The following is a 13,869-nucleotide window of genomic DNA, read 5'->3' on the forward strand; positions in this document are numbered from 1 at the left end:
ATCAAAATATAATTTACCCACCTCTGCAGGTAAAAGAAAATAGAGACTACTATTACGTTTTCATACTCTGCTTTCAAAGGCCTTTTTAAAAAATCTCTAGGTAGTAATCAGATAGGCTCCAATTTATAAAGATCATGTTCCAAAAATTTTTAATTTGGAAAGCTTTAGTTCAACATAGAAAAACATGCTATTGAACCAAAAATCTAGTTGAACTCTAGTACTAAATGAGTTTTATGATTTAGAGGAGGAAGAGAAATAGGAAAACTAATTTCCTGGATTTTAGTTTAAAGACAAGGCACAGACAAAAATTTTAAATAAGCAACGCTAAACTCTGGCACTATTTCATCTCTTCACAAATCTCCCACTTCCTAATCCCTTTCCCAACACCCTACTATGGCACCCTGTCCAGGTATGTTTATCCCAGAAAGCGTCTGGTGCATAAAAATTACATTTTACCCTTTTCTCTTACCCCTGACAAAAACTCCTCTTCTTTCTGAAGTTGTTATATGTCACTGGGCAATCCATTAACATTCCCCCTCAATCAATTCAGAAGGACCACAATGCTCCAAAACTGCAAGCTAATTTTCATGTACCTCTATTTAAGTGCATTTATCAAGAAAAGTGTCCATATTTTCATTAGATTTTCAAAGGAGTTTGTGGCCCCCACAAAAAACAGTTAAGCTTTGTTTCTTCAGGAGGCAATGCAGACTGAATGGATTTACCTTGACACAAGCCCTCTGACTTCTCTAGAAGCACCCGCATTTTTAAAAAGTGGCTTAAATGAACAGAGCAAGCTGGTATGAAGACTGTGCAACTAACCCCTTTTCACAGGATAGGATTTACATTGTTGAAATGGACAGTTCTGAGTTCTTTAACACTTGTGACTGACATACTTGAAAAGGCAGCTAGGACACTGCTAAACAGCCCTGGAGTTACACACCGAAATCAGCTATCTTGGCATTCATCTGTGCATCCAACAGCACGTTCTCTGGTTTCAGGTCTCGGTGAACGACCATATGCCTGTGGCAGTAGTCCACGGCAGACAGAATCTGCTGAAAGAGCCGCCTGGCTTCCACCTCTTCAACCTATGACGTATGAAAGAAACTGCACTAAGAATATTTGAGACAGCTACATAGCACACGTTTTAGTTTCATAATCAGCCTAAATGTAACTTGAGTAAGCTAATTAGAATGGTGTTAGAATTCTCAACAAACCAAATAAAAAAGCCAGAAACTCACACTCCAGCTCAACATGTCAATCAACAGCTTTTTCTTTGCCGCTAGACAGTTAATAGTTCATTTTCAATTGTTATTCCTAAATATGCACAGCATTTCAGGGAATCAACAAGTAAAACATAATGTAAAACAGAACTTAATGTGAAAGTGTTAAGAAAAGGAAGTAATGAAGCTTCAACATGATGAACATGATCAGTTGTAGAACTGATTTTTCATTTGAAAAGCACAGGCTTTTCATGTTGGCAATCAAGTGGAAAATATTTCCTAAAATCAGTATTCCACAAGGTGCACTTTTTAAGAAGGAAAGTATGTCTAATACTCCATATGTTTAGTTAGACATTTTTAAAGAAGCAAACCCAACTTCGAAGACATCTTTGTGGTTTGCTATTTCCCACTACTTTCTTCTTTTTTAGTTTAAGGGCTTATTGTACTAGATAGTGTATTACTCACCCGTCCGTGTTTACAGATGTAGTCAAATAATTCACCACCAGACACATATTCCATTACCATAAAAAAATCTGTTGGAGTGCTGATTACCTGGTATCTTTTTTGTAAATAAAAAAATTAATAAAAAATGTTACTTTAAACCAAAATCAACCTAGTATACCCATTCTTGCTATAACTTGACATCTCAGTGTTTCATGATATTTTAAGGTGGCAACAAATTATATAATGCTATCAAAATAATCACAGAGCTATAAACACGGAGCTTCATAGAACTCAATTACTTTATGGGGTTTATAGACTTTCCTTCAGATCCTCTTTCTAGTTTACAAAATCTATGAAATCCTTCATTCTTCAACAACTAAATCAACCATTAATTTTTCCATTTAAGCAAAAATCTGTCTATGACCTATGGAGATGAGGTATCATATACTTAAACATAAGTGAAAAATATTCTTGGAAAGGTAAAATAGTATCACAGGGATATATCAGCAAAACCACAAAGTAGAGAAATGATCCTTTCTTCAAAAAATAAAATGCAAGGAATAAAGGGACCATATAGGTTAAAAGTATCAAGAGACATGCTGACCCATTATTTTGTATAGGCTTGTTCTAATTCCACTTCAAACAAAAACCAACTTTAAAAACAATTTATGAAACAATCAAGACAGACTGAATACTGACTGGATGGTTAACAATATTTGAATTGCTTAGGTGTGATACTGAACTGTGCCTGTGTTATTAAAATAGAGCTTTTATCCTCCAGAGTGGATACTGAGGAGCTTACAGATTAAAAACGTACTACTGTGATTTGTTTCAAAATACTTTGGGGTGGGACGAGGAGGAAGAAGCAGATAAACAAAACACAGATAACTGCGGAAGCTGAATGACAGACACGTGATGCACTATCACTTTACTTCTGTGTTCATTATGAAATTTCTGGAATAAAAAATTAAATAGATGCATATATGTATACATGTGTTTTGTGTTTACGTGAATGAAAGTACATATATAGTTTCTAGGCACTCAAAGCTGAGCACATAAAACAATAAAGAACCAGCTCTATTTGACAAAACAAAAATTTTCCTGCAGAACTACAGCTTCCACATACACACACAATTTTATCAGAATTTTTAAAACTTTAAAAACAAGTTAAATATAACATTAATGTTTTAACTGAAGGTTGCATTTACCACATTTAAATGAACAACTGTTCTACTTTGTTTGCTCTGTTTATAAAGGATCATTTATAATCTGGTTGATCATGAGCATTATCTAATTTACACTGAGTAGCTATTTAGAGCCACTAAGTATAGCTGTGTAGTTTTGCAATGGCTTAAAGGCACCCAGTGGAAGGCATGGGCAGGAGCTGAGAAGCGGCCCAGATGCCACCCTTTAGGCAGTACACCTTGACACAGGATGTGTCAGAAGCAGGGAAACCTTTTGGTAATTAGCCCACCCAGATGTGACACCTTTTATTATGAATGCGCAAAAAAGCAGGCATGTGCTAACTGGTGGCTCTGGTTACTATTCCTCATTAAAGAGGAGGGTAAAGTGGCCAGGGAGTTGGTGATATAATTCTATACTATAAATTTTAAGAGAGGACACATCATGTATAAATTAAACACTCGCAAAAAGTAAAATATTAAAGTTACAGTATTGAAAATGATTATAGATTTGCAGAAGAAGTAATTATAACTGCAATCATTAGTCTTTGGGATAAAAAATGACAAGGTATCCCACTTTATATAGAACAACTAATACCCGAGGGATAAGGCTGAATCTGCTACAGATGAGCTGTGAAAAGAGAAATTTACCTGAGAACCCTTAAAAAAAAAAAGGGTCCATAAAAGCAATTCTAACAAGCACCAAATTCTGGTCGAATAAATGAACAGTGCAGAGCAGGAGCACCCACTGTGTCACCTCAACTGTGGGCTGATCTGGCTTAGTAACAGAATTCTCAGTCACTTTTCTGCTCTGTGTATCTTTTGGGTGTAAGAGAAAAGAAGTGAAGAAATTCTAATAGATGTAGCTGCTGACTTCTCCAAGTATATCACATGTCTTCAATAAACACTGTTGGATCTAGAGACTTGATCGGATTTCAGTCTGATTTTTATTTTCTTTTTAAAGACTTGGTGGTGTGTGCTTCCAGCCAAAAGTATATGATGTCTGTCTCTTTTTTGAGATACTAGCAGCCATTACTGATCACAACCTAGATGTTATTAACTCACAATGAAATTTTAAATGCTGGCCAATTTCCATAGTCTAGTAACGAACTATGCTCCAAAGGAAATCCTCACTGAGAATCTCCTCCCTCAAAAACCCCATTGTCTCTGAAGCACAGGCCATCAGATTACACTATCCAAAACCTTTCCTTGTTATTGTCATCAACAGATCTCCTTGTCAGCTCCCTCTCATTCTGACATAATGTCTTTTCCCCCACTGCCAATGTTGTCACCATTCTGTCTGCACAAGATATCCATAGAGATGATCTGTCCAACACATGCCCGCTGATCTGCCCGACCTCCTCAGCTCTAGTTCTCTTTTCCCCCACCACACACAGCCACTCACTCCACGTTCATGTATGACCTGAGACTAACTCCTCCAATTATGTACTGGAGTCCTTTGTTCTACCTACTAAAGGACTTGGTTTCTACAATTAGCTCTTCTTTCTCCTCTGTCAGTCTCTCCCTCTTGACTGAATCATTCCCTTTGGCATGTAAACATTCTACAATATATCCTATCTTAAAAAAAACATACCTTGTTAAGAACCCACATTCCTCTCTAGTTACCACTATTTCTCTCCTCTTAGTAAAATCCCTGAATTGTCTATTGTCACTGTCTCCTCTCCACCTCATTTTCTCTCCGAAGGCCCTTATAACAGGTTTTTGCCCTCATCATTCCAATAAACTGGTTCTTTCCAAAGACACCAGAACTTCCACCTTGCCAAATCTAATGGTCAATTCTCAGTCTCATTTTACTCAATATTTAGCAGTGTAAGAACAGTTAATAATCTTTCTTTCTTCAAATACATTTTCCACTTGGCTTCAAGACACCAAATTCTCTTGGTTTTCCTCCAATCATTTTAACTGTTCATTTTCATTCTCCTTTGCTGGTTTCTCCTCATCTCCCAGACATCCTAACACCACAGTGCCCTGGAGATCAATCCCTGGAATTCTTTCATCTATACTCACATCCTTGGTGATCTCATCTGCTCTTAGAGCTTTAAGTATCTTAAATACCACCTATATGTTGATGACTCACAAATTGATCTCAGTTTACACCACTCCCCTTAACTTCAGACTCATATATTAAACAAACTACTTGCATCTCCACTTGGATGCCTAGTAAGCATTTCAATTTCAAAAAAACCAAAATCAAATTCTTGATACCCTAACTGCCCACTTCAAACCTGTTCCTCCTACAGTCTTTTCCATTTCAATTAATGCTAACTACATTTTTATTTGCCCAAGCCAGATAACCTTGGAGTCATCCTTTATTTCTCTCCTCTCACAACCTATGTTTAATCTGTCAGCAAATGCTGTTCCCTACCTTGAAAATACACATAAAATATGCTTACTTCTCAACACCTTCCATGCCGTGCTCTACTCCAAGTCACCATCTCTTTACCCAGATGACTGCAACTGACTCCTAGCTGATTTTTCTGCTTTAACATACATCAGGCCATGTGATACCTCTGGTTACCAATGGCTTCCCTCTTACAGTTAAAAACCGAAGCTCTGACAGTGGTCTAGTATCCCCCGCACAATATGGCTCCCTTTCATGTCTCTGACCACATCTCTTACTCTAATTCCCCTAGATCACTCTGCTCCCTTGATCTATGACCTGTAGCAATTTCCACCTCAGAGCTTTTGTATGTGCTGTTACAGCCATCTGTTATTTTTGTCCTCCAGATATCTGCCTGCATATTCCCTCACCTCTTCACTAAGATGCAACATATTTCACTAACATAGGATTTACTGTCTATCTCTTCACTGCCACCCACTACACACACACACACACACACACACACACACACACACACAAATAGAAGCTCCATAATAGCAGAGATTTTGTTGTTATCTTTTTGTTTGCTGATGTATTCTCAGTGCCTAAATGATACCATATACTTTTGGCTGGAAGCACACACCACCAAGCCTTTAACTGATTAATGGATCAGCAAGCTAATTTTCTGGCCTTACTTCCCTCCATCTCGCTGTACCTACTCTGTGCATCTGACAAACCAGACTACTTGTTCCCACCAATCCATGTTCCTTACACTTGCATTCTTTTGCTCTGCTGTCCTAGAACCATCAGGATCTTGTTCAAATGTCACCTCCTTACACATGCAGTAAGTAATCAATGAACACCTACTATGTACTAGGTGCTGGGAGATAAAGATGATATTGGACATCTCCATTTAAATATCTAATGGGATTCTCAACTTAATATGGCCAAAACAGATCACTAATGTTCACACATACCCCAGCATGGTTCTCCTCCATGCTTCCTATCTCAGAAAATGGTGTCATTATCAACACCTAGTTGCTTAAGCCAAAACTCCAAATCCAAGTTGCTCAGGCAAACAAAATGAGGGGAAAGGGTTCTCATTCCCTTTCTTTTCCTGAATAATTCACTAGTTTTACCTCCAAAATATACAGTAAATTGACAGATTTATCTTCAGTTAGACTAGTGTTGTCAAATAGAACTTTCTGCAATGACAGAAAGGTTTTTATATCTTCTTTGTCTAATATGTAGCCACTAGTGATGCGTGACTATTAAGCACTTGAAATGTGGCTAATATGATCAGAGAACTAAATTTTTTATTTACTTAATTTAAATTTATGCCATATATGGCTAATGGCTACTGTATTAGCACAAATCTAGACTAGCCCTTTGGTTAAAGCCATCACTAATCTCTCAGCTGAGCCATAGCAACGGCCTCCTAACTGGTCTCCCCACTGCCACTTCTGCCTCCATACACATTCCACACTATGTCATTTTAATTCTTATGACAATCTTTTAAAACCTGTATATACATATTCTGGATCATCTAGAACACAGGTCCTAGATAATGACCCTATCATCAAGTACTGCCATGCAATTTCAGGGGCCTCGTTTCTTGTTTATGTTTATGATCAAGTGAACTTCAGATGACAATCAAATGACACGGAAGCTTATGGTTAGAATAAAGTTTTCATCGTAGTGATGTGAGTACTGAGTCATCACAGGTCACCCAATGGCACGTCAAACCCCTCAGAAAGCCTTCTCTCAACAGTGGCATATTCATACTCTTAGTAAGATACACTCAGTGGGCCCCCTCATTTAACATACCAATTTGCAATGATTCACTAGCGACAAATGTATCTAGTTACAGTAAAGACTAAATGCATGTTCCAAATTCCAGCAATAACTGGATCACCCGTTCATTTCAGAATGTCAAGAATGCTATGGTATTAGTTTCCTACTGCTGCCATACTTGGAACTCAGTGCTTAAAACAACACAAATGCATTACGTACTGTTTTACAGTTTTATGGGGAAGAAGTCTCATACATGCCTCACTGGGCTAAACTCAAGGCGTAGCAGTACTTTACTGCCTTCTGAAGGCTCTAGGAGAAACCCATTTCTTTGTATTTTCCAACTTTTGAAGACTGCATGCTTTCCTTGGCTCACGCCCTCTTCCTCTGCCTTCAAAGCCAGGCACAGCCATTTGAGTCCTCCTCACATCCTATCACTCTGACCTTGCTTCCATCCTCAAATCTCTTTCTCTGGCTTATGACTCCCTCTTCCACTTTAGGGGACCACTGTATTACATTAGGCCACGGAGATAATACAGGGAAACGTCTATTTTGTCAGCTGATGAGTAATCTTAAACCCATCTATAACCTTAATTCTCCTTTGCCATGAAATATAACGTACTCAACGGGGGAACAGGACACCTTGGGGGCTGCTACTCTGCCTACCACGGCTACTATGCAGCCTTGCTATGAGGTAAACGAGGTACCTCTACAGGTTTATCAAGTTGTTCCCTATTAACACTAACATCCAAAGATTGCTCACTAACAAAGCTCAGGCTAAATGTAATGTCTGCTTATAATGAACTAGCAAACAAAGACTCAACCACTTTTCTTCTCAGTTATCTCGGTACTGATGCAGAGATTAACAGCACAGCATTTGGAATCACAAATGAACTCAACTACCAGCTCTGCAATTTACTAGCTATTTGACCCTGGATTAGTTGCTCAGACTCTTTAGATATGCAATTTTCTTATCTATAAAATAAGGACAATAATATCTATCTTATAGGCTTATCAAGAGGATGAAGTGAAATTATATATGTAAAATGCTCAATACAGTTCCTAGTCATTCTCAGGTACTCAATAAGACTGACATTTACTTTATTAAACTCTATTCAAGCTTTACAATAAAGACAATTTTCAGTGTTTACATATGAAATTTTCTCAATAAATATTAAATACAGCTTCAAATGACATAAAGGAACATTGCTGCATACATAATGTCTAAATTTTCTATGGGGTCCAGTTGATTTTAAATTATTTGTTTATTTATTTTCAATTTAATTAATTAGCTTATTTATTAATCTCTTAATTTACTTATCTTCAAAGCTTGTAACTTACCAAAAAAAATTCATTTGCCTTCCTAAGAGCTTTATTATCAGTAATTAATGATTACAGTTTTGCAAGTAATGTACTCTGGCAGATAATCCTTAAGTTAATTTCTAACTTCTCCAAAAAGAAAATATTCTGATATGTTAAAGTGACTAGAAAAAAAATTACAAAATAAATCTAGAAATATCAAAGTCCTAAATGACCTTCAATGTGAGTACTAAAGAGTCAACTTACAATTAGAGTTTTAATCCTAAACCAGAAGTATGCAAAAAAAGAATGGATAGAAGTTAAAAGAATTAACACTTGCAAAATATAAATACAAAAAAACTTAACTAAGTTCAGCTAAATATAATTATTTATAAATTCATAAGATTTTAAGAGTTTCTCCTTTATATTATCAAGTGCAAAAATACTTACAGTTTGATAATATGAGGATGACGAAACAGTTTCAGATTTTGAATTTCTCGTTTTATCTTTCCAACAACATCTAAGCTGCGAATCTTCTGTCTGTTTAAAATTTTAACTGCCACTTTATGGCCCGTCAGTTGATGTTCTCCAACTAAAGAAAAAGAAAAAAACTTGCTGTCATAACAACGCAATAATTTATTCATATTTCCTTCCTCTGTAACCCCAAATTTTACTCATATGTATCACTTTGATATCTTATTGCATAGAACTGAAGGTATCTCTTTATGTCTGTCTCTTCTACTGGGGTACACACTCCTTGAGGATAGAAACTGTATCTTAGTCTCCTCTGTATCCTCAGAACCTAGCACAGAGATATTCATTAAATATTTCTAGAAAGGATTACTGAATTCCATATTCCTATCTAAAAATATAATCAAATTTGAAATATCTTTTAGACAGAATAGAATTTACTGTTTTGTTAACCTCTTTCTTTCTCCTCTTCTGGTTAATCCAGTCATTGTATTATTGAAGAATAAATAAATGCTATAATAAGTTAAAACTAACAACTAGTTTTAATACTATTTCATCAGAAAATCTACAGGTAGTCCTTTTTTGCCTTTTCTAAAAGGCTTTCCTGTTTCCCCCATTTGATAAAATCTCTACTTCTTTCAACCCTCATAATCTATTTATAAAGCTCATGTATCATTTATCATTTTTAGGCTATTATAAATTTTTTTTTTGACAAATAGTATTAAAACTCCTAGGAAGTACACAGCACAGTATTTTGTACATACTAGATGCACCAAATTTCCTGACTTCGTTATATTACAAAGCTACAGTAATCAAAACAGTATGGCATCAGCATACAAAGAGACAGAGATCAATGGAATAGAACAGGTAGCCTAGAAATAAACTCTTGCATGTAAGGTCAACTAATTTATGTAAAGGAATCAAGAATATACAATGGGGAAAGGACAGTCTCTTTAACAAATGGTGTTGGGAAAACTGGATAGCCACATACAAGTAAATGAAAATAGACTCCTATCTTACACATTACACAAAAATTAACTCAAAACAGGTTAAAGGCTTAAATTTAAAACCAGAAATCATCAAACTTCTAGAATAAAATAAGAAGTAAGCTCCTTGACACTGGTCTTGGCACTGATTTTTTTGGACTTGATAACAAAAGCAAAAGCAACAAAAGTACAAATAAACAAATGGGACTAAATCAAGCTAAAAAGCTTCTGCACAGAAGAAACCATCAACAAAATGTGAAGGCAACCTACTGGAAGAAAGCATTTACAAATTATATATCTGAAAGAGGTTAATATCCAAAACATTTAAATTACTTAACAACAGCAAAACACAAACAATCTGGTTTTTAAAATGGACAGTGGAACTGAATACATATTTTGCCAAAGGTATACAAATAGCCAAGTACATGAGAAGAAACTTAACATCACTAATAATCAGAGAAACACAAATCAAAACCACAATGAGAGATCACCTCACACCTGTTAGAATGGCTGTCTTCAAAAACTGAAGAGATAACAAGTGTTGGTAAGGATGGGGAGAAAAGGAAACCTTTGTGTGCTGTTAATGATACTATAAATCGGTGCAGCCACTACATAAAATAGTACGGAGGCTCCTCAAAAAATAAAAAATAGAACTAACATATGATCCAGCAATCCCACTTCTGGAGAGATATTTAAAGGAAATGAAAGTAGGATATTAAAGAAATATCTGCCCTCCCCTGTTCACTGCAGCATTATTCACAATAGTCAAGATATGGCAACTACCAAGTGTCCATCAACACATGAATGAATAAAGAAGACGTGGTGTGTATATTCACACACACTGGAATACATTATTCAGTCACAAGAAAAAGAAGTTCTATTTTCAACATGGATGGACCTTGAGGGCATTATGCTAACCAAAATAAGCCAGATAAAGAAATACTACATGAGATCCACTTATATATGTGGAATATTAAAGAAAAGAAGTCAAACTCATAGAAACAGAGAGTAGAAAAGTGGTTGCTAGGAGCTGAGGTTGTGGAAAATAGGGAGGGGTGGGTAACAGGCTACAAACTTTCAGCTATAAGATGAATAGTATCTGAGAATCTAATGTAAAACATGGTGACTACAATTGATAAGACCATGCTGTGTAATTTAAATTTGTAAAAGAGTAGAAAAATAGTCTCACATACATATGTGTATATATGTCTATATAAATATGTGAGGTGATTACGTGTTAATTAACTAGATGGAAAGAATCCTTTAACAATGTATACATATATCAAATCATCATGATGTACACTTTGAATACTTTAATTTTGTCAATTATACCCCCATAAAGCTGAAAAAAAATATAAATTTTTAAGAAGTAAGCTTTGTCTATGATATCTGAAGAAATAACTGACTCATGTATCTTCATACTTAAAGAAATTTTCCCTTGTGAAACAATGGAAAAGAAATGACATCATCTCTTCATTTAAGCACACTGACAGACTAATTGGTTATCTGAGGTCAAAGTATTCAAATGCATTAAGAATATCTCTTCTTTTTGCTGAAATATACTAGCATCTATGAAATAATGACTTAAGTAAATTAGTACTTAGTTATAATTAATTAAATCCAAATAGTTGTTTCATAATCACATTCTTCCCGAAAGCCAAATGAATATTCCAAAAAATCTTGTAATATAAACAGATTAAAGGCCAAGAATTTCTTTTAAGTGTATTAGCCATAAACTTTCCTAGGGAAGTAACTGGGGGGAAAAAGGCATGGATTCATCAAAGTTTAACTCCCATTCATTCATTCAATCTAAAAACATTTACTGAGTACTTTTACATGCCAGGACTGGGTTGATCAAAGACACATGTAAAGAGAGATTTACTAGGTCTCCAAGTTTTAGTCGGGGGAAGAAAACATCAACAATAAAGGAGCTAAGATAGATTTTGTATGGTAGTAAATCTGTCTGAAAACTGTTAAGAATACTTTATTTGACACGGGAGAACACAGATGAGAAAAAAAAGTTTTAAATCCAAGGACGGACAAATTTGCCATAATTTATCATGTATGTAAGTAAATATTCAGATCAATACCTATTTTGACAGGAGCAATAAAGAATATTCATCCACGGAACAAGTATTTAATGAGTACCAATATGGTGAGCACAGTACTAGGCACCTGGGATGTAAGTGGTGAACAAATTAGTTCTGTCACACTGCTAGATGTCCCCCAGTATCTACTCCACCCTTCCTTCTCAGACATATGACTCCCAAACTACACCTGAGTACACATCTACCCAGAGTAGAGACTTGCATCTCTTGTAATAGACACAGGCAAGTGACTACATTCTGGCCAACAGCATGCAAGCAGAAATGTCCCTAGCAGCAGCTTCTTCATCCTTCCCTCCACATGAAGCCTGGAACTTGCTGCTCAGACTGTTACAAGAGAGTAAACTGCTATCTTGTTTAAGTCACTCTTATTTTGAAATTTTGTGTAATTCACAGCTGAATCTCAGTGATATCCTATTCAGAATACTTTAAAATGCAAAAGGTTTAAACTTGTTTCAAATTTCCAATTTTGCTGAACTACCATTCATGAACTAAAGGAAATAAACTATTTTACAGCCCATACAATTTCTTGGATTAAAGGATTCTTATCACTCACTAGTGGTCCATTTTGTTTTTCCTAAACACTAGCCAAATTACACAAAATACTCTCTAAAGCTATGGAAAAATCTATATTTACCCAATCTATCCTTTTAGAGTTTTACATTTGATAAAGTGAGGAGCTGTCATACAAAAGAAGGAATGAAACTGATCTTGTAAATTCTTTGAACAGAATCACCTGCTGTATGAAGCCCCTTCGCACCTCCTTTTTCACCACTCCAGCCTATACTGAAAAATTCCTTTCTAATGTTACTACTGTACCCTGAGTATACTTTTTCCACCAGATGTGAAACATTAACATTGATTGATTTTCAGTTCATGTCTAAATACTAAAATGGAGGGGCTTGGAGGTCAGGTCCTTTGCAGTCTTTGCCTATTGCCAGAGTTGGCAATAAATGGTAAGTCAGGAAAATGGAGCACAGAGAGGTTAAGAATTTGCCCAGAATCACTCAGCTCTTAAGTAGGAGGGCCAGGATTTAAATCCAGCAGCATGCAACATCCAATCTTCAAACAGAGGAAGCTCAGCCATTTGTCAGGATTACCATGAGATAAATTCCTACAACAGGTAACAAGTTGGACTAGATCAAGCCTAATTCCCCCTTCCAATTCTAAGATTTTTCTAATTATATCCCTGAGGATCATTCCACACTGAAGGGTCTAAGTCTCTTCTGCTACTCTAGCCTCTAGATTTTAGTTGCCATTTTCTGAATGTTCTCCAGCTCTGACACATTTCTCTTGAAACACAAGATGCAGGACTTCATATGACTGTTTTTGCAAAAAGACTATAATTTTTCAAATGTCCAGTGTCATTCCTACTGAAGCCTAGCATCATTTACTACAAGTACAGACCCTATAATTTTATGAAAATAACTTGGAACACTTCTCTTCATATACATTATTCCATAGTAATTCATATAAAATATTTCTTCATTCAAGTTTAATACCATATAATTTAGAACATCATTACATCTAATAAACCAAAGAAACAAATCTAATTAAGATTAAAATCTAATTTAATAAAAATCCTTTATTAAAATCTAATTTAATAATTCTTTATTAAAATCTAATAAAGGAACAATTAAAAAATAAACTATTATATATTTAGGCCTGAATTATAACCCACTTATCTTCCAGGCTCAAACAAAGCAAAGAAGTGTCAAAATCTCATTCTGCTGTAAAAGCAACAGACATATTGTATAATAATCTGAATTATTATATTATTATTATTAAGTAGGGAATGGGCATGGATAAGTTTTGGGCACCAAAACTGTAATTTACTAAAAAGCTAAGCATTACAGGAGAAATTAAATATCTTCCAGGAAAATAAATTTGGAAAAGAGGAGTTCTAGATGGTCAATAAACAGATGAAAAGGTGCAAAAATTGTCGGTTCATCGGGGACATGTAAAGTAAAACCACAGTTCAAGACAACAGCACAACACGTCTGCCAGAACAGCAACGTGCCACTGGCAATC

At 35.6% G+C, this 13,869-nt stretch overlaps 1 protein-coding gene across 2 annotated transcripts in view; it reads right to left on the reverse strand.

Moving 5' to 3' along the window:
• The window catches only part of PRKAA2 (protein kinase AMP-activated catalytic subunit alpha 2), a 58,202-nt gene that overhangs the window by 22,810 nt on the left and 21,523 nt on the right, over nucleotides 1–13,869 (reverse strand). For both annotated transcript variants that reach the window (XM_074376400.1, XM_074376401.1), the window contains exons 2-4: nucleotides 8,727–8,868; nucleotides 1,686–1,779; nucleotides 941–1,085 (exon numbers count right to left, since the gene is read on the reverse strand). In XM_074376400.1, coding sequence (XP_074232501.1) covers nucleotides 941–1,085; nucleotides 1,686–1,779; nucleotides 8,727–8,868 — 381 coding nt within the window. The remainder of the gene's footprint in view (nucleotides 1–940; nucleotides 1,086–1,685; nucleotides 1,780–8,726; nucleotides 8,869–13,869) is intronic.

Source organism: Camelus bactrianus, chromosome 13 (assembly GCF_048773025.1).
Source record: "Camelus bactrianus isolate YW-2024 breed Bactrian camel chromosome 13, ASM4877302v1, whole genome shotgun sequence".
Classification (NCBI taxonomy): domain Eukaryota; kingdom Metazoa; phylum Chordata; class Mammalia; order Artiodactyla; family Camelidae; genus Camelus; species Camelus bactrianus.